At 35.6% G+C, this 25,958-nt stretch overlaps 2 protein-coding genes and 1 long non-coding RNA gene across 3 annotated transcripts in view; 1 reads left to right on the top strand and 2 right to left on the bottom strand.

Moving 5' to 3' along the window:
* LOC116025294 (5'-nucleotidase SurE-like) overlaps nucleotides 1-10,951 on the top strand; it is a 34,881-nt gene extending 23,930 nt beyond the window's left edge. The window contains exons 2-5 of the mRNA XM_031266486.1: nucleotides 8,831-8,981; nucleotides 9,547-10,064; nucleotides 10,515-10,574; nucleotides 10,671-10,951. Coding sequence (XP_031122346.1) covers nucleotides 8,831-8,981; nucleotides 9,547-10,064; nucleotides 10,515-10,574; nucleotides 10,671-10,778 — 837 coding nt within the window. The 3' untranslated portion in view covers nucleotides 10,779-10,951. The remainder of the gene's footprint in view (nucleotides 1-8,830; nucleotides 8,982-9,546; nucleotides 10,065-10,514; nucleotides 10,575-10,670) is intronic.
* LOC116025310 (5'-nucleotidase SurE-like) lies at nucleotides 662-1,910 on the bottom strand. The gene is made up of 3 exons (XM_031266510.1): nucleotides 1,152-1,910; nucleotides 1,011-1,070; nucleotides 662-878 (listed from the first exon to the last, which is right to left on the bottom strand). Exons 1-3 carry the CDS (start codon nucleotides 1,908-1,910, stop codon nucleotides 696-698), a joined length of 1,002 nt encoding a protein of 333 aa, XP_031122370.1. The 3' UTR covers nucleotides 662-695.
* Nucleotides 10,952-11,425: 474 nt separating the features above from the next.
* LOC116031983 lies at nucleotides 11,426-11,963 on the bottom strand. Its single transcript, XR_004100748.1, has 2 exons — nucleotides 11,856-11,963; nucleotides 11,426-11,760 (listed from the first exon to the last, which is right to left on the bottom strand). It is a non-coding gene; the product is annotated as an uncharacterized LOC116031983 (long non-coding RNA).
* Nucleotides 11,964-25,958: the final 13,995 nt, after the last annotated feature.

Below are 25,958 nucleotides of genomic sequence, written 5' to 3'. Positions count from 1 at the left end.
TACCACAAAATATAGTTACATCTTTCCAACGAAATGAAATTACAACATGCTCAAAATTTAAGCATCACCAAGAACAATGCAATTAGAAGCTAACATATTAACATATTTCAACTAATTAAAAGTTTATTTAAATTGACAATAAAAATAATATTCATCAACAAGCCATAATAAAACTTTATTTCTTATTCAATGCAATTTGTAGTAAAGTTGTTGATCTAGAAGTGTTAAAAATGATTTGTAGGCTAATGTGGTTGTTATTTTATGCCTATTTTGAAAGGTATTTCCCCCGTCTTTTTTTTTTTTTAATATTATGGTGCACTTGATTATTCGGTGATAAAAATTAAGATGTGTGGTTCAGTATTTCTGAGGTCCATGTATATGTTTGAAAGATATATGGGAATATCTAAAGAATATGTGAGAAACTGATATCAACCTGAAGAGAGTATTATACTTTGTATCACTCTTCACATTATTTTACAACAAAGTATAGTTACATCTTTCCAATAATATGGAATTACAACATGATCCAAACTTAAGCATCACCAAGAACAATACAATTAGAAGCTAACATTTTAACATGTTTCAACTAATTAAATGCATGAATCCATTTAATATCAAAGTACGTATATATTAGAGAATTGAATAATTTTCCCAGCTTAATAAAAGACATGAGTTTGATACTATTGTATGTGGAACTAGCACAACAATTCCGAGGCAATACTAGAATCCAAATGATGTGTCTCTCCTTCATTTTGTAGAGACGCTTGAAGGTTACAAGCAAAATTTGAGCGTTCGTCCAAAGAAGGCAACCATTTATTGAAGAATGTTACACCATCTATGTCGGCATTGAACAAAGCACAGATGGGAGTGACAGTTATCTATAATAAAAAATAAACCATATGTTAATCATAAGACTCCAACAAACTAAATAGCAAACATATATATCAAATAAATTAAACAAACATTACTTTCTTTCAAAAAAATAATAATAATAAACAAACATTACTTACATATCCTTCTTGAAGAGAAGAATAATCCGTTCCATCCTTGTCTACTTGTTTTGCTCTAACCTGTTAGAATGAAAGGAAACAATTTAGACGATATGTTATGAAAACACAGAAAAAAAGAAAGCTAAGGGAAAGTGATCTCACTTCTCTAGTGAATAGAAACTGATCCCCCTGAGTGCTAACAACACTCTGTTGTGCAGTTTGTGTTGGAGTCATGTCCATAGTCATAGTTGATAACATCTTCCCTCCTTCTGCTTCACAAGTAACTTGCTTCCATCCGGTTCTGATGAAACTTTTGCCTTGCTTAGTGAGGCGATAACCCTTGTGGTTCACAACATCAGTTGGCACAGTAATATTGAGAAAGCAATTAAGGGGATAAGTTTGATTCTTGATATCACCCAATATAGCAGAAATGATGGGTATGAAAGCCTGAGCAGCTAGTGTGAAGTCATGAAGATTGCTCTTTCCATGAACCCAGTCATACGATAGTGAGACAGAGGGGACGCCATTGACAAAAGCCTCTCGGGCACCAGCAACGGTTCCGGAGTAGACAATGTGATAGCCACAGTTGCTGCCCATATTAATACCGCTTATCACCAAATCAGGGACAGAAGAAAACAGAGCTTTTGAGATGCCGAGGGAGGCACAATCTGCTGGAGTTCCGGCAACTGCAAAGGCAGTAGCTCCGGGAATGTCGTGAACTCTTTTGGCCTGAATAGCGTGACGCCAGGTAATGCTGTGACTAACCGCGGATTTCTCGGAATCGGGAGCGCAAACAAGGACGTTGAAGCGATTAGTGGAGACGAGGACGCTAACCAGAGCTCTCAACCCAGGAGCGTCCACTCCGTCGTCGTTGGTGACCATCACTGTGGGCAGATTATTGTGGGAGTAGTTATTCTCCATGGCAGCTGGGGAAACGATATGATCTTCAGAGGATTGTGGAATAGAGAGTGTAATATGAGTTAGTTGTTGGGTGGAGTAGGTAAAGAGCACTGGCCCCTGTATTTAATGGCATCATCGGCTGCACTACGCGCATGGTGGTGAGAGGAAGAAATCCGTATCTGGCGGCTGGCGGGCGGCGGGCTATAGACAAGACGAAGAAAATAAAATTTTAAAAAATGCAAAATTCAACATGTTGTAATATGATTAAGAAAGGTAGATTTTGTGGTCTAGTGGCACCGGGTGTCCTGATTTACACTCTCACATATGTGTGGGATGATGGGGTAGGTTCGAATTTCAGTGGTGCTTCAATAGGTTGAGAAAGTAGCTATGAACAGATATTATATAGTAGTACTAAAAAAAGAAAGGTAGTCATAAACGGAATCATAGTACTAAAAAATAAAAAAGTAAAATAAAAATAAAAGAAGAAGAGAGAAAGGTAGTCATAGTTCTAGAAATAAATTTAAAAACCAAAAAAAAAAAAAAAGAAAATGAAAGAAAGAGGGAAAGATGGCGAAGGTTCTTCACTTAGTCACTTTTTCCAAAAAGGAAAATGGCCGTGGTCGGGTGAAGGTGTTACGATTAATTTAATAATCACAATATTTTATATTTTTTTATCTCATTTTATTTGTCATATTTATTATTCATTGATCAAATACATTGTTTTTTCTTTATTTACTTTTTTTAGTATTTTTTACATATTTTTAAATTTAAGTTTTTGTATTTAATAATATTTTTTTAGTGTAGTTCTTAAATATATAAATTGTGTATACTAATACTAAATTTATATTATTAAACAATTGAAGTAAAACAAAATAATTATAGTTCATAAAATTAGTCCATACAAAAATTAATGTTCAAACACACAAATGTCAAATCGAAATTACAACCAAATATATTGAAGAGAAAATGCCAAAAGAATTTTAATTGGAGAAGTAAAAGATTTCATGTATTTAAAATAATAAGAATAAAGAAGTAGCTTTTCAAAATAAACACTTATTTTAAGCTACTAACATATTTTGGAGACATTAACAAACAGAGCTTATAGTTTATTAATAACTTAAAATAAGTTATAAGCTCAAAAATAAGCTCTGCGAAACATAGCCTAAAAATATTTTAATCATAATCAAAACTTAAAAATAGAATTATATCATTGGAGTGGCGTCACTGAATGTATGTGTATTAATTCACTAAAAAAACATATCTAGAAGTATCGTCTTAGATGTAATTCAAGTTATATCATAGACTTTTGTTTGTATTTTTAGGGTGAATACATTTATACATTAAGCTTAAAATGTTATATATTACAGAGTACATTTTATCTTGACAAAATTAATTAGCCAAATTATGTTATAACTCTGGTAATTTTTTTAAAAAAAAATTAAAATTATTTAAATAACATCCAAAAATAATATTATGACAATCTAATTAATGATACCATATTATTATTTTTTGAATACTACTAACTCTATTACAATGCAGTATTTGTTCATAACTACTTTCTCAACCTCTTGAAGCACAAGAATTATTATTGCCTCTACTGAGGCTCGAACCCACCACCTCCCGTATAAAAAAAAAGGTTTGATGCCACTGGACTACAAGATCATTTAATTAACTTATCCTTGTTGTAATTTGTAAATCGAGACCTATCCTCGCCTGAATAAAGTAAACCATTCCCAACCCAAAATGCATTACAAATAGGAAAATACAGAGAAAACCATCAATTTTTTATTAATCATTCTTCAAACCAATATATAAATGATGTACATAATTTCATTATAATTACACAAAGGATGAAAATGTATTATCTTAATAACATAATTCCGGCCTCTAGTAATGTTTGCATATTTTTATTTACAACAATATTAAAATTATTGGGTCATATATTTGAACTAGTCTTTTCTATGTGTGGTGAGCAAAAATAAATGTCAAATATTAGTGCTCAATGTTAAAATCATAGGTATATTGAAATACTTTTAAAAAACTACTAGTGTGTGTATGTGTACTAAAAGACCAAAATATCATAGTTGTAGAATTCATATTATATTGGCTAAAGTGTCATTTAGCACTATGAATTATATATAATTATGCATGCCGCACTCTGAACTTTCATATTGTATATATTGAGCCACAAACCAAAAAAAATAAATTCACCTAGAACTTTTAGCAAGTTTCCCTGTCTTCCTGCTGACATGACGCAGGTTTCTCACTGATGTAGCATTTGTTTTAACCTTATGTTGTCCAAGTAAGGATTTACATATTAAAAATTAAAAAAAAAAAACTATTTTAAAATAACCAGAATTTTCTTCTCTTTATTTTCATAATGTATACTTTTTCAATTTTGCAATTCCAATGTTTCCATTTTTTTGGCTAATTTTTTGTTTAGTATTTTTTCAATTTTTCAAATTTATAGAAATGTTAATTTTTTTGTTTAGTATCTTATTGTCAACAACTAAACAGCTGCCAAGTGAAATAGGGTTGGGCGAAATAGTGAAATTTGGTCTCCGATTTTTGTTTATGTTTTTTTTTTTAAATTTTTAATACGTAAATGCTTACATGGACACATAAGGTTAAAAGAAATGCCACATCAGTGGGAAACCTGCGCCATGTCAGCAGGAAGACAGTGAAACCTGCTAAAAGTTCTAGGTGGATTTGTTTTTTTGGTTTGTGGCTCGATATATACGATATGAAAGTTCAGGGTGCGGCATGTATAATTTGATATAGTTCATGGTGCTAAATGATACTTTAACCTATTATATTAAAAAGTATAGTTGATAATTTTAGTAATGATTATGGTAGGATTAATAATTGTTAAAGTAAACCCAATGGGGTAGCTCAAGTAGCAAGTGAGCTCTCTTTATGGGGAAGAATTTCGGGAGAACCCGGATTTGATTCCCCATGGGCCAGCTCCCGTGCCTCCCGGAGCGAACGTGGCCTTCAGTAGGTTGAAAAAGTAGTTATAAACTGCATTGTAACAGAATCAGTAGTACTAAAAAAAGTAGTTATAAACTGCATTGTAACAGAATCAGTGGTACTAAAAAAAGTAGTTATAAACTGCATTGTAACAGAATCAATAGTACTAAAAAAAAGATATGATTAAATATAATTATGGTAGCATTATATATATATATATATATATATATATATATATATATATATATATATATATATATATATATATATATAAGTTTAACATGGTAATTTTGTGGGATAAAATTGATGGTACAATATTTGTAATGGAAAGTATAACTCAATAAGCATTTAAATACAGACATAAATCAGAGGTACTAACCTAGATTCACTACTAAGAACTTTTTCAATTTAGGGTGTGTTTGGAAGCCCGGAAAATGACTTCCAGAAATCATTTTCCGGAGTGTTGGTGTTTGGCTACCATTGGAAAACCCAGTCAACGAAAATCAATTTCCGTTGACTGGGGAAAATCACCCCAAAAGGGCAAAAAATGACTTCCGCCCAATTGGGCGGAAGTCATTTTCCGCCCTTCGCTCCCTTTATGTTTACGCATGGTTTCCGCCGGGAACCAATAATGCTCTGGTTTCCGGCGGTGAACCAGAGCTGCTCTGGTTCACCGCCGGAAACCAGAGATGGTTCGGCGGAACGGCCAGAGCAGTGCTCTGGCTGCTGCGGAAACCAGAGCAGTCCTCTGGTTTCCGCATGGTTTCCGCCGGAAACCGATGGGGGGAGTTTAGTTTTGTTTTGTTTTGTTTTTTTTTTTTTATAATAATAATAAATATTTATAATTAAAATATTATTTTAATAATATTATAAATATTTTAATATTTTAAATAAAATAATAAAAACATATAATTATAAAATTCTATTCATTTTCCAGAAAATGAACCAAACACACAAAGACAGTTTTCCAAAATACATCCAAAGACCGAAAATGAACCTATTTTCTGGAAAATGACTCATTTTCCAGAAAACATTTTCTAGAAATCATTTTTCTGCTTTCCAAACACACCCTTAGATTATATTATTTCCCATTTTTTTCATTATAAACAAACATATACTATGGTAATAATTAATTTCATGTTCATCAAATTGTATCTCTTTTTCAAATATAAGACCTTCACAAGTATAGCTATGATGGGTTAAAGAATTCTATTCATAAATATTTTATTTTTCTTGAATAATTTTAGATTATGATTTTAATATTAAACCTAAACATTCTCGCATTACACATAAAAATGAGTAACGATGTATATAAAGAATAATATTATATATGCTCTTTGTTTATTTCATTTTATTTTATTTTACTTCCTATTTGATTTAAGATCAGAAAATTAAAAATTTTAAAAAAAAAAAAAAGAAGAAGAAGAAGAACGTACTACAATTTGTATTTTTTTTTTTATCTTCCACCAATACAATTATAATATGGAGTTTTACTGATGCCTGAACTTATCATTTTCCTTGTAAAAATGTGATTCACCACTGCACACGTGATAATTTCTAAAGATGTGATCAGAGTGGGGATTCTTCTTCCGGCTCCACTTGTGAGAAATTCTAGCGCCGCCGCTCAGTAAATTGAGTTTTTATAGATGACAAGAATGACTAAAAGGGAATTAAAAATGAAATTAACTCTAAAAAATTATAAATCACTTTCTTTTCAAGATACACTATATAACTGCTGATAAGGTAGTGGTCAAAGTCGCGGAGCAGCATTTACCTAGTCTGGTCCACAAAGTGTAGCATAACATTCGCTCGCAGGTTTCGCTGGAAGAACCCCACTACGACCACATGTCTTGATCAATTAGAAAATATTACACAATTTTCTTTTAATAAAATAAGTATAACCTTGTCAGCAAATTTTTACTTATATAATCATTATTAACTTATCAATAAATTTTGCATCGTAGAAAATAAAGACTATGAATAATGCAATGAATATAATTAATTAATGAATTTGAAGGTAAAGAATCTTTGCATTATATTGTAGAAAATAAAGACATTATAACTAATAAAGTTATATCAACATATTCATAGTATATGTTTAACAATTATTATATGCAACTCTGATCGAGATGTGATTTGAATCTAAGACCTTTCTTATATAAATTAATGAGTAAGTTAAAAGTTAACAGAATATTCTATTACTAAAGTTTATACTAACAGGATGTAGAGTTATTTAAGAAAAGAAAAATAATATAATAAAGAGTAAATAAGCAAAATCATAAAAAATTACTAAAATCAAAATAATATGAGCCGCTCTTATTAATATTGTAGATGTAGATGTAGATAGATAGAATTGTAGTTTATATATATATATATATATATAGACACACAGAGAAAGTAATCACCATAGTTTTCATTGAATAAAATGTATAAATAAGGGAACAAATCACAAAAGGAATACATCTTATTTATATAGCTATATAACCTAGCTATTGTATTCATATTAAATAAATTTGTTTAAAACTAACATTCCAAATAAATAAATCTAAAACTCAAAAATCATTAAAAATCTCAATTATAAATTAATTGACTATCAATTTAATTGCACCATTCATGAAACGTGGAAATAATTTGTTATTTAAAGAATTATAGCCAAATTAATTTATACTCCGTATCATATTAATATTATTTAAGTAATTAAATGAAAATATCTCTGAAAATCTAAATAAATAAATTCAGAAATAGGAAATCACTATAAATTCCAATTGTTTATAATATTCTAATGCCACCTAATAATAATTATTTTCTTGAAATAAAAATACTATTTAAATATGTAAATATTATATTAAAATTTAAATGTTAACCAAATGACTATTTTACCTATAATAAGGAGTAATGCTATTCACCCATTCAAACAATTTCCCTCATAACTGTTTGGTATAATTTTTTTTTTCAAAAAGATAATTGAAAAAGTTGTTTTGAGCAACATTTTGAATTTTAGCATTTTGGAGTTACAAAAAATTGATTAAGTGAACACTTATATTGATTTTTAATCAAGTTAAATAGCTAATAGTGATCAAATAAGTCAAAATTGATTAATATGCTAACTATTTTACCAAATAGGGCCTATATGTTATGTCAAGATGGAAAATTAGGAGGGATAGAAAGTGTTTTCCTATAATAAGTTATCTCAAATTGCTCAAAATATACATCTAATGATAAAGAAAAATAAGTCATCAATATTTTTTTATTCATACTCCTTGTAGTTCTCCAATATATGATTTTATAACATGTGTATTCTAACAATTTTTGGTTTAATAATATTGCAAATTGTACATGTACATCTTTATGCTTATGTTGAATCAATTATGGATTCATATTTTATTTCCTAGTCAAATTCAATATTTATTTATATAGTTTACACTTGTCTAGTTGTCTATGACTAAATACAAAAAAATAATAATAATAAAATAAAAATTGAAGAGCCCAAAATTGGCGCATATGAAATGATTGCCCGCCTTAAATTATAAAATAAATGCCAGGTTACGAGCTAGGAGGTGGCGGTAAAAAAGGGTGGCCGACCAGTGTGTATTTTTTTACAGGAATAATCATAGGATTATTACATGTGCGCCTCGCACTTGTGCATTTTTTAAAATTTTATTCTCCTCTTCCAAGATGGCATACCGCCCGCCACAACGGGATTTCTTCGATTCTTCCACTTTCATCCATGGCAGAGGAGCTGCGGGTCATGCCGTTAAATATTGGGGCTGTGGCTGCTGGTTTTTGCACAATTCAATTTGCGCTCACTCAAAAACTGATACAGTACTATAGTGTGAGTTTTCATTATCCTTTGATCAGATCTTTTCATTTCCCCGGCGATGGAGAGCAACGGCCACGTGTGCTCCGGCGACTTGCCGACGGTGATGGTGACGAACGACGACGGAGTGGACGCTCCTGGGTTGAGAGCTCTGGTTAGCGTCCTCGTCTCCACGAATCGCTTCAACGTCCTCGTTTGCGCTCCCGACTCCGAGAAATCGGCGGTTAGTCACAGCATAACCTGGCGCCACGCCGTCCCGGTGAAGAGAGTTGAAATTAGCGGAGCCACCGCCTTTGCAGTTACTGGTTAGTGCAATTCAAGTTTTTCTACTTAAATTTTGGTTTGATCATTGTTATCTATGTACGGAACAAACGTTTATCACTACACCAGAAGTTATAGTTCACAATTGGTTTTATAGCATTTGATAAGCGACTATTATTATGTCAAAAACTATAACTCAACCCCTTGGAACTTAGCGTTGTTAATTCATCCCCAGATTATGACTCGAGGCACTAGTGTGGGGTTCGAGTCCCATACGAAGAATGTATAGGAAAAATATCTGAAGATGTGAAAGGTTTGAATTGGATCTCTGATTTACATCTAGCCTATAGACTTAGGATTAATTTGACAAAATTAGGATCACTTAAATTTTTTATTTTTTTATTAAAAAAAAGAACCTATAGCTCAAAGGGAAGACACAACTTTATTTTTTATATACTATCACCACAATTTCAGGAGTCGGTGTGCTGAACTTGTCTTTTACTAGCTTTCACCCGACAATCTTATAGCCACGTGACTTCGACCCAACAATCTTCCTCTGTTTTTCACTAGTTTTTCTAATTTCCATTTTGTTTTGCTTCTCCCTTGCAGGAACTCCAGCAGATTGTGCCTCCCTGGGAATCTCAAAAGCTCTGTTCTCTTCAGTCCCTGATTTGGTGATAAGTGGCATTAATATGGGCAGCAATTGTGGGTATCACATTGTCTACTCCGGAACAGTTGCTGGTGCCCGAGAGGCTTTCGTGAATGATGTCCCATCTATCTCTCTATCCTATGACTGGGTCCATGGGAAAAGCACTATTGATGATTTCGCACTAGCTGCCGAGGCTTGCATACCCCTCTTCACTGCCATATTAGCTGATATCAAGAACAAAACTTATCCCCTTAATTGCTTTCTCAATATTACTGTGCCCACCAATGTTCCCACCCACAAGGGCTATCGCCTCACCAAGCAAGGCAAAAGTTTCATCAGAACCGGATGGAAGCAAGTCACTTCTGAGACAGAGGGAGGGAAAATGTTATCAACTATGACTATGGACATGACTCCAACACAAACTAAACAACAAAGTGTTGTTACCATTCAGGAGGATCAGTTTTTCTTCAGTAGAGAAGTGAGATCACTTTCCCCTTTCTACCTCTACTTCATTGTTGTTGAGCATATAATGTATACACATAAATGTGAAGTCCAAGCCGGTCATCTTTGGTCAACCTAAGTTGGTTTACCTTATTGTGATCCTTTACTGGTTAAGGTCACAAGACAAGGTTTACCTAGTGCACACCTCGAATAGTGGTTGAGGGTTTCACTTGTCACCCTAAATGTGCAGTTTAGGGGTGTAAACAAACCGAGCTGAACTCGAACCTTAGATATTAGAGCTCGAGCTCAAATTAGACCGAGCTCGAGCCGAGCTTTGACCGAGCAGTTCGCGAGCCACTCGACACCCTTAGTGCAATTCAACTATCAGTTAGTCTTTTAATTGAGATGGAACATATGCTTTAATTATTGTTTTTTTTTTCTGCATTATGTCTTTTTTAACTGATTAGTAAAATTGTTGTTACAACAGGTTAGGGCAAAACAAGTGGACAGTGATGGTACAGATTATGGTTCTCTCCAAGAAGGATATGTATGTGCAGTGATCCTAATGTTTTGTTTATTTAATGTTAGTTATTTATTTGTTGTAGCTTTATGATTAATTCTCTGTTTTTTTTCTTAATCATAGATAACTGTCACTCCCATCACCGCCTTGTTCAACGTCGACTTAGATGGTGTAACGTTCCTTAATGAATGGTTGCGTTCTGTGGGTGAATGTTGCAATTCTACACCCTAAGTTGTCTCAACAGTGGAAGAAATGGAGACCCGATCGCCGTTCAAATCTTGCACACTTCAGGATTATTGTGTTCATTCCTTGAATTTAAAAGTTGCGAGCTGCTTATATGTATTTGGTATCAATTAATGATAATCAAATAATATATTTGGAAAATTTTATTAACGTGTTTGATTCGATCTTATGTTATTTTACTATTGGTTTAGTTTTTTTAGTTAAAAACAAAACACATCATTAAATTTGACATCAAAGCAGCAAAGAGAACACAAATTTGAATTCCCAAAAGTCATGTTACTAGTTGGTGGACAGTATGTCCATTGTGATGACCTTACTGCTCTCAGTTTACACTCTAAAAAGACATCGGGATATTTTAACAAATAGCTGATAGCTTGTTGACGGGTCAAACAGCCAAACTTATCAAATCATCAACCAATTTTTGACTGATCAGCCACTAACACCAAACACCCAAAATGCATGTAATTAAGTTGATAGGTTGGGTAATTCCCAGATGAAGTAAATGGCATATTGGCTGGTCCACCCATTCAACACTCTTTAAATATGCCTACATTTCTGGCAGAGCCTACACAGGGGAATTAAACTACTTATACTAGTAAAACCCAAGGCCAAACACTTGAAATAAAGACCAGAAATAAGTGAAGAAGCAGGCATAATGTTACTTATAATTTAAGAACATTTCTAAGAGTGGCCTATTGATCACTAAAAGATCCAAAGCCCAAACCAAGGAGAAAAGAGCAAAACTTGAAGCAATATATAATGCAGACACATATATATATATATTTACAGGGCTAGCTAGCTTAGCTTTACTCCCATTTTCTTGTGTTTTTTGTGTATAATAAGAAGCCTCATTTGGGTAGTGGTGCTGGCAAAGCAGGCCGATGCGACTCCACTAGTATAGACCAGAGCACATGAACATCCTCGTATGGACACGACTTGACATCCTCGTACAGAATGTATATCCCTCTTCCTGATACAAATTAAACACCAATTAAGAAAACTGCAGAATTAAGGAGAATATGAGACCAGAATGAATGAATGGATGGATGGGACATTATTGCATACTCTTCTTAGGAGGGGAGTGGAGACGAACCCAGAGCTTCTTGAGAGGAGAGAAGAGGGATTGGAGCCACCCCATGTGTACAACAAGTATGGCTAGGTAGCTCATGGTAGGTGATGGAGGGGGGGAAATAAGAGGCAGAAAAGGGTAATGTTGGCTAGTTTGCTTAGACAAGGGTGAAGTGAAGTTTAGGTCACTGTCCCAAAAAAAAAACATTTGTTTGTTGATTTCTACTCCTTTCCCTTTTCCTTTGTGCACAAATATAATGAAAATCATGCATTATTATTCTCACCATTTTCACTTGGTGCAATGTCTCTGTCGCCCTACCTTTTCCCCCTTGCACCCGAAGCTCCCACTCTACCAAATCACCAGTACTTTTCACACTTCTACTGCCCAAGAAATTTTAATTTGCTCTTACATATATTGCTAATCTACTAATCTTACTCTTTTTGTCCAATGTCTACTAACGTATTATATTGCTCCGTATTTGGATTAATGTTTTAGCAGAACGTAGAATGCTTTCATTACAATTATCCATTAATTATTGGCTAGACTAAACTTACTAGACAAAACTATCAAAATATTGGTGTGTGTATTAAGCACACATACCTCTTATGGTGATTAACCGGGAAAGAATTGGTCAATACAACATGGGATGGCACATGCTTGGATAAATCATGGTGACTCAAGAGCTTAGTTCACTACATTGGGCGTAACTCCACAGTACGGCTACCAAGCTAGACTCGATTATGTGTCCTTGCCCACAGTATACTATTCAAAAACCAATTGATGAGCTGCTCGGGTGAATTTTGTGTCCTTTACCGGCTCATGCTCAATGTTCAGAGGAGGAAGGTAAAGGCCAAGTCTAGAACTCGGTATTTGGGATATTGTTGAGCGGAGGTCGGTAAGCGTTTTAAAGGGCCAAGTCCAGCCCCCAGTGTCTCGAAAATGTGTGACACTATAAGAAAATAAAGTTACGTCTTCGTTACTAGCTATAACATTTGGCATAAAGGGTAACTAAGCGCTGGATCATACCAAGTGGTATCAGAGCCAAGTCATGAGTTTGAGTCCTAACAATTTGACTTGTTGGGCAGAGGCCGGTAAAGGTCAAGTCTAGCAGCCGGTGTCTGATTGATCCTAACACTTACTTTGCGGTTTAACTACGAATATATATATGAGTTCATGATCAAAGGGGCCAAGGCCTGATTTTAGGGCGTGCAAGATGTGCGACCGCACAGGGCCCCAAAATTTTGGGGGCCCCTAGTCCAGCCCTGGCCTAATAGTTAGTATGTGTATTTGCGATTATATTGGCCCAAAATTAAGTTGTTTTTGCATTTTTTCTCTTTGCAATTTTTTTTTTAATTCGTAGTTTATTTATACTTTGATAGAGCTTCACTTAGTTATTAGTACAGGACCCCGCAAATAAAAAAACCGGCCCTGAAAGGGGTAGGATGAGTCCTCAACTCCCTTGAGCAATGGCGAAGTAACAATGTCTCGGCCCAACAATAATATAATATAGGCTAAAATGAACCAATGGTATGGTTTAGCCACAACTATATGTTATATTTGACAATACTTATGTGATTGAGTTGACATCCGAATCTCTTATTTAAATATAATATTTTATATATGTCGGAAATCTATCTTATGAATTTGAAGATTTAGTGGATAAATGAAAATTTTACAGTGGTACAAAATTGTAAGGAAATAGCTTAAACTTTAGTCACTATCATCCCTTATTCTCAAAGCTATTACATGTGGTTTTTTAGGCAGTATAGTATAACCGAGTATGACTAGCTAGGTGCAAAGAGAAAGTACATAACTACATTGTTTCTTTACTTCTTTAGGGTCCCTCTTGTGCTCTAAGAAAACAATCCCCGTGAGATAAGTCCATCTCAAGCTTTCATGTTGTGTTGGTCCACGTATCCCGCTAAAATTTCAATTCACTCTCTTAATTATGTGACCCAAAAGCTATTAGAGGGGTTTTGAAGCGGAACGAGACGCATTTCATTAGACGCATTAATAGATAAGTTAATTTTGTATAGATTGGGTGACAATACATTATGACTATACTCATCTAGATATATAATTTTTTTGAGAATCATCAAAAAGTTTAGGTTCAAGTCTTTTTGTTAATATTGTTGGTGTTGTTATCCCAAGATATTGAGCATATATTATAAAATATAAATGCATAGTACATTTGTTAGGTTAGCGTTTTATTTGAGACTGACGACATCCTTCATTAGCCAACATCATGCAAAGCAGTGACGGAGCTGCCCTGGGGGCAGTGGGGGCACCTGCCCCCACTCACCCCACCCCCACCCCATATATAGCTTTGTATGTATATATGTATATATATCCCACCCCATATATAGCTTTGTATGTATATATGTATATATATACCTGCCCATATATAGCTTTGTATGTATATATGTATATATATACCTGGTTTAGATATAAATATATAAAAACAGATGCATTAAACAAAGTGTAAGCTAGACAAGATGGTAGAATAGTATTTTGCTTTAGCAAAAGTCGTGTGTTCGAATCTTATGGGAAGCACAATTGTTTATGCGAATCCTTTAGCTTCTTTAGTGATTTTTTTATGGTATATATATATATATAAAATAGATTAATATACAAAAGATGTTAGGTTGACTAGTTGGTAGATGTATTCTTGTGCTAAGAAAGGTTATGGCCTTATGGGCTTCAATTCCCTTATTGCTTCAAAAAAGTTTTATGAATTATATATATATATATATATATATATATATATATATATATATATATATATATATATATATATAATGAGATATGTAATTTATAATTTGTTTTCTATTTGAATTAATTTATCAAATTAATTATGTTTCATATTTTGTTATAAATATTTTTATAAAGTTTTGATATGTTTTATTTATCGCCTATATCCAATAATATTTATGATTATATTTCTTTAAGTATTTCTTTCTTCTTTTTTTTTTTTTTTAATATTTCGCCCCCGCTGAAACAAATTCCTGAATACGTCCTTGATGCAAAGTCAATATATAAAAGTAACACGCACGTGATAAGGCGTACATTAGAAAATATTATCAACTTTTAGTTGAAAAAAATAAATTCTTCAATTCTAGATTCTTGTAGTTTTCTTGCTTTCTTTTCCCATTTAAGGAAGAAAAAAAGTTTCCTAAACTGTCTATGAAGGGAGCTTTTTACAGATGGCATAACCCAATTTGTTGAATTACTTAGTAGAAAACATAAGATATAGAAAAGCACTCATGGCTTAGTAGATGACTTAAACTTTTTCCATTTCCATTTCAAAGTTGAATGATGTAAAAGTAGGAGAGGTGCAAGAGTAGGTTACCTTTTAACTAAATGCAATTGTATAATACGTGCAAGTGATATGCACAATTCAATACAAGCTTCTAGTTGCTTTCGGAAAATGTAGTTGGGCCAATTCAATTCTTCAATCATTAATATATGTGTGTGAGACCATCTCACGGATCTTATCCGTGAAACCGCTCGGGTCGTGTATGATCAATATGCATATGTAATACTTATACTAGCAAATGTAATACTTATAAGGAATAATGAATATCCGTGAGACCAGTCGGGTCGAGTCGGATCAATCATGAATGAAATGTTTGTTACTTATAAGGAAAAGCGTAATACTTTTGAGAACAAATATAATACTTTTATATTTTGATGTAAAAATATTACTTTTTACATCAAACGTATTAGATTCCTCGTTATAAGTAATGTTGCACTTATAAAGAAAAATGTAATAATACTTTTACATCAAAATGTAAAAGAATTACATTTTCTTATATAAGTAATAAACTTTTTATTCTTGATTTAGTATTACATTTCATCTTGACCTGACCTGTAAGACAGTCTCACACAAGTTGTGTGTGTGTATGTATGTATATAGAATTTGGATCAAATACAAAGAGGCGTCCATATAAAAAATGGGAAGAGATCTCAACCCTTAATCTTGTCCAAATCAATGCTCCTGAATGAAGAGAAATTCTTTTTAAAAAATGTAGTGCCATTTTGGTAATTTTTTCTAACTTTGAAGTGTACAGATTTATACTATAAAGTGCACAAGTTTTATACTATAAGTGTATAAGTTTTTTACTACAAGTGCATAAGTTTATACTACGAGTGCAAAGAGTAATATTAGTTTGAGTTATTTATAAAAAAATGTCATCGCATTTTTCCCAAGCTATATTTGAAAGTGTGTAAGTATATATACTATTAAGTGCACAAATTTATGCTAGAATATACAAAATCAATGACTAGAATACATAGAATGTCACAACAGAATGCACAGAACTCATCTTATAAGTTAAGGCCAAACGGGAAATGAAAAAGCCATTAATTAAAAGATCCAAAATACACAGAATCAATGGAAAGGATACACAAAATATAAGTCTAAGTATTATCTCTTATGTTTCATGAGGTATGGTATTGAAAATCAATAATGTACAGAATTACATACTAGAATACACAAAATCAATGACTAGATTACACAGAATGTCACAAAAGAATGCACAGACCTCATCTTATAAGTTAAGGACGAACGAGAAACGGAAAAGCCGTTAATTAAAAGAACAAAAAGACATCGTTTTGGATCGAAATTGTGTATCTTGGTCCACGATATAAATTGCCTTGCTTATGAATATGGGTGTATACTACAAGTATAAATATAAATGTGGGGTTTGGTTGGAAACTTTTGTATTATACTATCAAATTTGATACTAATTAACATGTTTGTTTGCATACTTTTGTTATCATACTATTGAATTCAAATCTTTTAGCATTCGTTTGAAAACTTGAAAAATGTTTTTCGAAAAATAATTTCAAGAAAATGACTGAAAGCATTTTAGTTTTCTACAGTTTGGTTGAATGTAAAAAACAACTATTTCTTTTTCTATTTCGCTGAAAGTTAAGAAATTAAATTGCATTTTTTGTGTTTGGTTCATTTTCTTGAAAATGAACATATAATAATAATGTGATGATGATGATGATGATGATGATGATGATGATGAGGAGGAGGAGGAGGCTACCCTCACCCTTGCCAATATGGGATTGGCAAGGTGATGTGCATTTTCTATACAATTTTATTTATGATGATGTGGATTGCAAATTCGTACAAGCTACGACAGCTTTTGTACTTTCTTCTTTTTTTTTTTTAATTGTTTATTTACTTTTTCATTTTATTTACTTTTTTATTTTATTTATTTATTAATATTTTATTAAAATGATGTGATATTGATGTGATATTGCAGGGATGTAGTGTGAATAGTAAATGAATTGCAAATTAGGTGATGTGGAAGTGGGACCCATTTTTGAGTGTTAGAGAGATTTGCAAGGATAAGGATAGTATAATAATAATAGTAATAGAAATAATATGTGGTGATGGTGGTAGTGGTAGTGGTGTGGTCGTTGTGGTGGTGGAGGAGATGGTGGTGGTTGTAGTAGTGTTGGTGTTGGTGGTAGTCATGGTGGTGATGCTGCTGTTATGTTAATGGCAATGGTGATGGTGGTGGTGGTGGTGGTGGTGGTGGTGGTAGTGTCATAGTAGTGGTGGCAGTGGTCGTCGTGTGGTAGTGATGGTGGTTGTGGTGTGATGTGGTGGTTTGGTAGTTATGGGGGTGGTAATTAATAATAATAATCCGGAAATTAACTTAACAAAAAGAAAATATGGGAGAGAGATGAAAAATAAAGAATTCAGAAATGTCTTTCGACTAAAAAAATTAGGAAGACATTTTCTGCTAAATTATTGGGCCTTTTGTCCGTTGACCATAATAAATATTTTCCTTTGACTTTATTTTTTTTATGTACCCAAACAATGAAAAATTCAAAAAATAACTTCTTGAAGCCATTTTTCGGGATTGCAAACAGACCCTTAGTAATTATAAATCTCATTACCATTCTTCTTCCCTATTTTTGAACATATTGAATAAAAAATTAGTAGGAAAAAACATTAAAAAGTTCATTATGAATGCATTAAATACGAAATTTGTGTGTGTGTGTGTGTATGTATATATATATATATAAAAGCTCAAATGCAGTCAGGCGTTGGCGTGCGGCTAGTGTGGCTACACGGTACGCATAAACGCACCACACAGTGCTCAAAAATGCACCATTAGGTGTGGTGAGGTATGGTGTGTTGTTTTTTTCTTTTTTTGAAAACCAGGTATGGTGTGTTGTTGTGTGTGTGTGGGGTGCATTTTGTGGTGTGTTGTTACATTTCATTGTTGTACGTTTTCTAACACAATTGGTGGTTTTCTGCATACCTAATATTACAGCTGCATCGGCCGCACGTTAAGGCTTGGCCGCATTGGAACTTGGCCACATATATATATATATATATATATATATATATATATATATATATATATATATATATCTGTGTGTGTGTGTGTGTGTGTGTGTCAGCTCAAATGTGGACATGCTTTAACGTGCAGCCGGTACATTTATGCGTACCTAATGGTGCGTTTTGTGGTGCATTTCTTTGTCGTGCATTTCATAACACTGTTTGTTAGTATTAGTATTATTATTATAATTATTCTCTATTATATAGTTTGTACTTTGTGGTTGTGAATTAGTCTATTTCTTGTATCCTTTAGAATAGGAGAGTCTAGTGAACCACTCTTAAAGGACTCTGTCTCTCTGTAATTCACTGAAATAGTTTGTGATATTCTATCTCTAATCTGGTATCAGATAGCAATAGGTTTGGGTTTTGTTTAATTTATCCCTAATTTTTTTTTCCCGATGGCAGCTTCCCCTTCCGATCAAATAATCACAACCACCACTGCTCCCTCTCCGGTTACCCCAAACACCCTAACATCTGCCCATCATTTTGTTTCAATTAAACTCACCACCCACAATTATCTCTTCTGGCAAACCAAATTAATCTCGTTACTCCGTGGACAAGGTTTGCTAGGATACATTGATGGTGGAATACCGTGTCCTCCACCCACTATCACCACTTCTCTGCCCGCGGCGACCGCCACTGTAGCAATCCCGGCGGCAACGAACCCTGCCTACTCCGCGTGGGTTCAACAGGATCAATCGATCCTTTCCCTTCTCATTTCGTCTCTCTCTAACGAAGTGATGCATCTCGCCGTTGGCCGAAACACCGCCAAGGAGGTCTAGGATTCCATCACATCGGCGCTGGCCTCCACGACACGTGCAAGATGCCTGAGCTTGCTTGGGAAATTTCAAACGCTCCAGCACGGACCCACGACGCCGGCCGAATATCTCGGCAAAGATCAAATGCTAGTTGCGGCACTCTCCCTCGCCGGCCATCTACTATTGAAAGATGAGCAGATTTTGTATGTTCTCTAGGGGCTGCGTCCAGAATTCCGATGGTGAGCTCGTTCACGATGACTGGAACAGAGGTCTTTCTGTCGCAGTTGGTGGATACGCTTCAGGCATAGGAGTTTATTCACTCCGATGATCACGTGCCGATGGAACTTACTGCTCCTGGTGCAACACCCGCGGCTTTCTTCGCTGGTCGCGACAAATACGGCGGAAATCCGTACCACTCTGGAGGTCGCCAATCTTCAAACGGCAGAGTGCGCCAATCTTCGAACGGCAGAGGGCGCCATGGTAGCAGCAGAGGCGGCCAAAATCGCGGCAGAGGTGGAGGTCCCCGGTGTCAAATTTGCCAATCTCATGGGCATACAACCGTCCACTGCTTCCGGCGCTATGATGATAGACCTACTGCCCATGCCAATGTGGCAGTTGCCGGCGAAACAGTCACGCACGACGGCACGAACGCTTGGTTTCCCAACACCGGCGCTTCGTCGCACGCTACGCCGGTCGAGGGCATGCTGCAACACTCCGACGTCTATAGTGGTGGTGACGTCTTAAAAGTGGGAAATGTCGCAGGTTTGAACGTTTCACGTGTGGGACATGTGATTATTCCTTCCGTGTCAAAATCCTTTAAAATGTCTAATATTTTACACGTGCCTAATTTTTCTTTACCACTTCTGTCAGTTTATCGGTTTACAAACGAAAATAATGTTTACTTTGAATTTCACAAAAATATGTTTGTTGTGAAGGATTGCAATACCCAGGCGATTCTGCTTAAAGGGTCCACTTCCGGGGGTCTATATAAGTTACTAATCCCGCGAGTTCGTTTAGCCTTCCTTTCCGCTTGGGCGTTTCCCGTAGTCTGGCATCAACGGTTGGGGCACCCACACAGTTAAGCTCTCCAAAAAATACTCAAACACTGCCCAGTCACTCCGAATAAAGCTCGTGTCTCCAAAATGTGTTTTGCGTGTCAACTCGGGAAGTCGGCGTGTTTTCCATTAGATAGGGTTTTTAGCACTAGTGAAAATGTCTTAGATTTATTGTATACAGACATATGGGGTCCGTCACCTATTCTTTCTCATTCGGGTTTTTGTTATTTTGTACTCTTCGTAGACGATTATTCACGTTTTTCCTGGTTTTACCCATTAAGGTTAAAATCAGATATGTATAAAATTTTTGATTTGTTCCGGGTGATGGTAGAACGCGGATTTTCGCGTTCTATCAAAGCCATTCAGTATGATTTAGGGGGTGAGTACCATCGCCTACATAAAGTGTTTGTAACCCTAGGCATCACTCATAGGCAATCATGCGCCTATACACACGAACAAAACGGGCGTGTTGAGCGCCGGAATAGACACATTGTTGAAACCGGCCGTCTAACCGTACTGGCTGAAAGCCCAACCTCCCAACAATATTGGTATTATGCTTTTGAAACAGCAACCTTTCTCGTCAATTGTCTCCCGTCTTCAGCTATACACTTCCAAAGCCCATACTCCCGCCTACGTAAAACACAACCCCCATACAATTTCTTCCGAGTTTTTGGGTGCCGGTCTTTTCCTTATCTACGGCCTTACAATCGCCACAAGATAGAATATCGATCCACACCCTGTGTCTTCCTAGGTTACCCTGTTTCTTTTAGGGGATATCGCTGCATGGACCTAACCACGGGGAAAGTTTTTATCTGCCGCCATGTCCGCTTTGATGATACTATTTTCCCATTTATTTCTTTACAGGTCCACCAAAATCCTAGTGCTCCTACTCTACCGTGGGGAGCCAGTCCGGTTCACGTGGCCACTCAACCGGTTTCGATTTTTGTGGACATCCCGCTCACTCACGAACCGAATCCATTGCTTATAGAAACTCCTTCAGCATCTACTAAGCGCTGTGCCACCACGGCGCAGGCACAGACCCAGACTCAGACTCAGGATAACACCCATGCAATGCGCACTCGACGCAAGACTCGGGGCACAAATGAGTAATTTTATGCTCTTACTGCAAGCACTGAGCCGACGTGTTACTCACAGGTCGTGGGATATCCGCAGTGGCGGGATGTCATAGATCAGGAGTTCAACGCCCTTCTACATAACCACACGTGGCAGTTGGTGCCGGCTATGCCGCACATGAACATAATAGGTTGCAAATGGGACTATCGCACCAAGCGTAAGACCGATGGCTCAACTGAGCGCTACAAGGCACGGTTGGTAGCAAAGGGGTTTAATCAAGTGGCCGGTGAAGACTTCTTTCACACATTTAGTCCTGTAGTTAAACCGACTACGATTCGTATCCTATTCTCTCTTGCAGTGTCTAACTGGTGGACCTTAAGGCAGCTGGATGTTCACAATGCTTTTCTGAATGGGCATCTATCTGAGACTGTATACATGAAGCAGCCGCCAGGCTATGACGATTTGGCGCATCCGGGCCATGTTTTCCATCTTCAGCCATCTTCAGCGGTCTGTCTATGGCCTCAAGCAGGCGCCTCGAGCCTGGTTCAAATGCCTACATGACTTCTTAATTTCCACAGGGTTTTCAGCCTCCAAGACGGATGTATCTCTTTTTTACTACACTACTAACGATTCCCGTGTTTTCTTACTAGTGTATGTCGATGATATCATCATGATGGGCAATGACTCGGCCCTCATTGACACGTTACTCAGCCGTCTTTCACGCACATTCAAAATCAGGGATCTGGGCACGCTGAATTTTTTCCTGGGCATTGAGACGCTTCTTACCCAAGATGGCTTTGTACTCTCACAGCAACGCTACATGAAGGATATCTTGGTACGCGCAGGCATGATAGACTGCAAGGCTTTATCCACTCCAACATCTATAACACAGGCAGTTACTCCGGCTACAGATCCTTATGATAATCCAACTCAATGTCGACGCATTGTCGGGGCTCTACAGTACTTAACCATTACTCGGCTCGACCTCTCGTATGCGGTTATGCTCTCGTGGCAGCTACTCCGGCTATGCCATCTATAACATAGGCAGATACTCCGGCTATGCCCATTGCTCGTTCTTCTACAGAAGCTGAGTATAAGGGTCTAGCTGATGTCTTGGCGAAAGTTACCTGGATCGTTTCTTTACTTCGTGAGCTCGGGCTGCATTCTGGTCGTCCTGTGACGAAACACGTTGAAATCGACTACCACTTCGTCCGAGAAAAGGTTGCGTTAGGGGACTTCGTCGTCATCTTTGTTTCTACGAAAGATTAGCTAGCGGATATCTTCACCAAACCGCTTCTTGGACCGCGCTTTCAAGCTCAACGTCGTTCCAGTACCACCTTGTGCTTGAGGGGGTGTGTTAGTATTAGTATTATTATTATAATTATTCTTTATTATATAGTTTGTAGTTTGTGGTTGTGAATTAGTCTATGTTGGTCCCGAATGGGTGGTGAAAAGTCTAGAGGGGGGGTGAATAGACTTTTCTAGCAAATTAAAAATTAATAACACTTTAACTAAAATAATTTCAAGTGAATAAATTCAACTTGAAATGCACAGCGGAATAATGTACGTAAAGTGCTATAATTAAAACTCAGTGATAGAGAGGAGATATATCACATGTAATACGATAGAAATACTTTGAATAGCTCAAATATGATATACAATAAATTTGGCTTGCATGCGGACGTAGGAGATAACAGAAATTGGTAAACCCAGATAAGAGTGAATAGTGATGAATAGTGCCTGGGTCTTGAAAATATTATGAATGTAGGAAATTAGCAAAACCAAATAAGCAAGTTGTAGAGATTAGGAATATTAAATGGGTTTCACAAATATCAATCTTGCAAATCAGTGTGTGTACGTGCAAGCATATATTATGTGTACAGAGCAAAACATATATGGGCAGTAAGTAAATGAGAGAGAGATTTTTTAAGTGGTTCGGCCAAACCCAGCCTACGTCCACTCTACTCCTTTCACTATCTTCAATCACCCAGATACAATAGTGAACACCAAGTGCCAACCCAGCACTTCTATCTACACCCAGTAGAGATTTGAGTATCTCGCACAAAGTTATACTCCTACACCAACGAGTGTCTCGCACAAAGCTACACTCCCTAGGGTTTTCACAAGCTCCTCTTGTTACTCAGCCCTCTATCTACACTCAGTAGAAATTTTGATACAAGGTAGTAAAAGAAAATATTTTTCTCCAACTCTGAGGAACTAAAAATATGGATTTTTGGTTTTTCGGATTTTTCTTGCTTTGCTATTCTCAGATGTATCACACTGCTTTTCTTGCCTTTCACTTGTATATCTCCGTTTTTCTTCTTGCTCAAGTGTCTCGTATTTATAGCTGATGAAAGAATTAATCCGTTGGAAAAGATTAATTCTTTATTGTTGATGTGCTTATTGCAGTCTCCGTATTTCTTCCGCTTCCTGATATTCCTCCTGATCCTCCTTTCCCTCCTGAAATTGCTCCTTCTTCTTTTCCTTATATTCCTCCTGAAATTGCTCCTCTTCTCTTCTGGCCTTAATTCCGTTGGAGAGTTGAGTTGATATAGAGTTGATATATTCCACAATGTAGTCAGATTACTTTGAGTTGAGTTGATATATTTATTCCAAAATTCATATTATTTTGTAGTGTAGTGTTTGTAGACATATTCCATTTTGTAGTGTAGTGTTCAATCTCCAGATATTCTTCATCTATTTGGAATGTAGTAAATAGACCTCCTTATTTTAGTATCTCCGTACCTCCACCACAGCTCAAAACCATTTTGAGCAAATCAGTCAAATATATCCGTTGAAGTGGGATAATTTGAACAAATAAGATTTATACTTCCTTGTAATATTCTTCTTTTGTCCTTAGTGTTTGTATTATTTCCTTGTAATATTCCTTCATGAATTTTCGCATCTTCCATGTGCATTTTTGCAGTCTTCAATGTGCATTTTCATCTGAATTAATTTTTCTCAAAATAAATTCTCCTAGGATTCGAACGTAGCATCACTTAGATTATTTGCCAAGTTCAACTCCAATGCTCCGCTCAATCTTTTGTTTACTATGCCTCTAAATAATATATAAGTAGTAATATTCTGAGAAGTTCTGATTTCCTAAAACTTCGTGGCTTAGGGGATTCGAACCAAGTTCCTTCCTTCTCCAAGAATTCTTCCAAGTTGACTTTTGACTCTTTAGGTACATTAGCTTACGAAAATTTTGGATTTCTAATTTTTCAAACTAAAATACATTTCTTGGCTCATCAAAATCTTATTACAAATATTCCTAACAGTCTATGTCTTGTATCCTTTAGAATAGGAGAGTCCAGTGAGCCACTCTTAAAGGACTCTCTCTTTCTAATTCACTCAAACAATTTGTGATATTCTATCTCTAATCCTGTTGGTGCTTTTTTGCATAACTAATGGTGCGTTCGCACCGGCCGCATGTTAAGACATGTTCGCACGGGAACTTGGTTATATATATATATATATATATATATATATATATATATATATTATCGAAACTAAACTTTTATTCAGAATGCAAAAGTCTAGGAGGTGCAAATCCCCAAAGATCATACAAAAACGTTGCACACACAATAGACGACAAAGAGCTAATGTCAAAAAATAATGATGCAGGAGGCCTGAGATAGTCCTTCTGAAGCTAAAGCATCTACACTTCACAGAATTAGCCTCCTGTAAATGTGAACCATTGAGGCAGAACAAAGATTGAGGGAAGCACGTTTGCCTCCAAGGAACCTGAAACGAAGGAGAACCCACTGCACTAGTCGAACTAGCACCAATATGTGTTTGGCGAAAATTTGTATGAAACCGTCTCATGGTCTCAATTCGTGAGATGGTTCGAATCTTTGATTAATGATGTCAAAAATTCGACCCATTATTCAAAGACCCGACCCGTCTCAAGGATATTGATACCCGTGAGACGGTCTCACACAAGCATTACTCTATATATATATATATATATATATATATATATATATAGATTTCTATTCAAATGTGACCGCGCCATTACGTGCGGCCGTGCGGTTTACACCACTCAATGTTAAGAAATGCACCACTCAATGTTACGAAATGCACCACTCAATAACATCGAGTGGTGTATTTCATATTTAAGAAATACACCACTCAATGTTAGTAAGTGGTGCATTTCGTAACATTGAGTGGTGCATTTCGTAACATTGAGTGATATAAGCCGCACGGTCGCACGTAAGGGCGCGGCCACACCTGAACATGACCCTATATATATATATATATAAGGGGATTAAATTAAAATATTGCACAAGGTCTCTATTTTGATGATTGGAGCGGTCATAATATAAAGGCATCATTTTGGTGTTTCTAGAACCACCGCCGTACCAAATTAAACAATGATAGTTGGTGCGTCGCGTCTTCGATGCTTGTTTTTTACTATCTTTGTTGCTCTATTATATTTTTTGGTGAAAGCCTCATGACATAACAAGTATGGTGACTTGAAGAGACTTGTGTGCGACATCTTGAAACCCACGTTTCATCCTTCCACAAGCTTTTTAGTCCCATGTCTTTTTATTTTTCATTTAATATATATGGACGTAGTAATGTGAAATCCATACGGACCATACCTATGAGAGAATTAAAAATTAATTAGAGCCAGAAAGATTTAAAGGATCATGAGCAATTATATATAAAAAAAATAAGGTGATATTTTTGTAAATAACTCAAACTATAACATGCAATAAACAACACTATAGAGTTCAACTTTCAATACTCTAGAGTCTAAATAAGTAAAACTATATCGTACATTTGTTGATAAATCTAGAAATCTAAATCCGAAGCTAAACCATAAAATTTAAACTCCAAAAT

This window comes from Ipomoea triloba, chromosome 1 (genome assembly GCF_003576645.1).
Source record: "Ipomoea triloba cultivar NCNSP0323 chromosome 1, ASM357664v1".
In the NCBI taxonomy this organism is placed as follows: domain Eukaryota; kingdom Viridiplantae; phylum Streptophyta; class Magnoliopsida; order Solanales; family Convolvulaceae; genus Ipomoea; species Ipomoea triloba.
Note: the sequence above shows the minus strand (reverse complement) of the source record. Positions and strands in the feature narration are given on the sequence as shown.

Coding starts and splice junctions, on each gene's coding strand:
- LOC116025310 (XM_031266510.1), bottom strand. CDS start 1,910: ATGGAGAATAACTACTCCCACAATAATCTGCCCACAGTGATGGTCACC. Junction 1,071..1,151: donor AGTTTCTATTCACTAGAGAA/GTGAGATCACTT, acceptor TCATTCTAACAG/GTTAGAGCAAAACAAGTAGA. Junction 879..1,010: donor CTTCTCTTCAAGAAGGATAT/GTAAGTAATGTT, acceptor TTTTTATTATAG/ATAACTGTCACTCCCATCTG.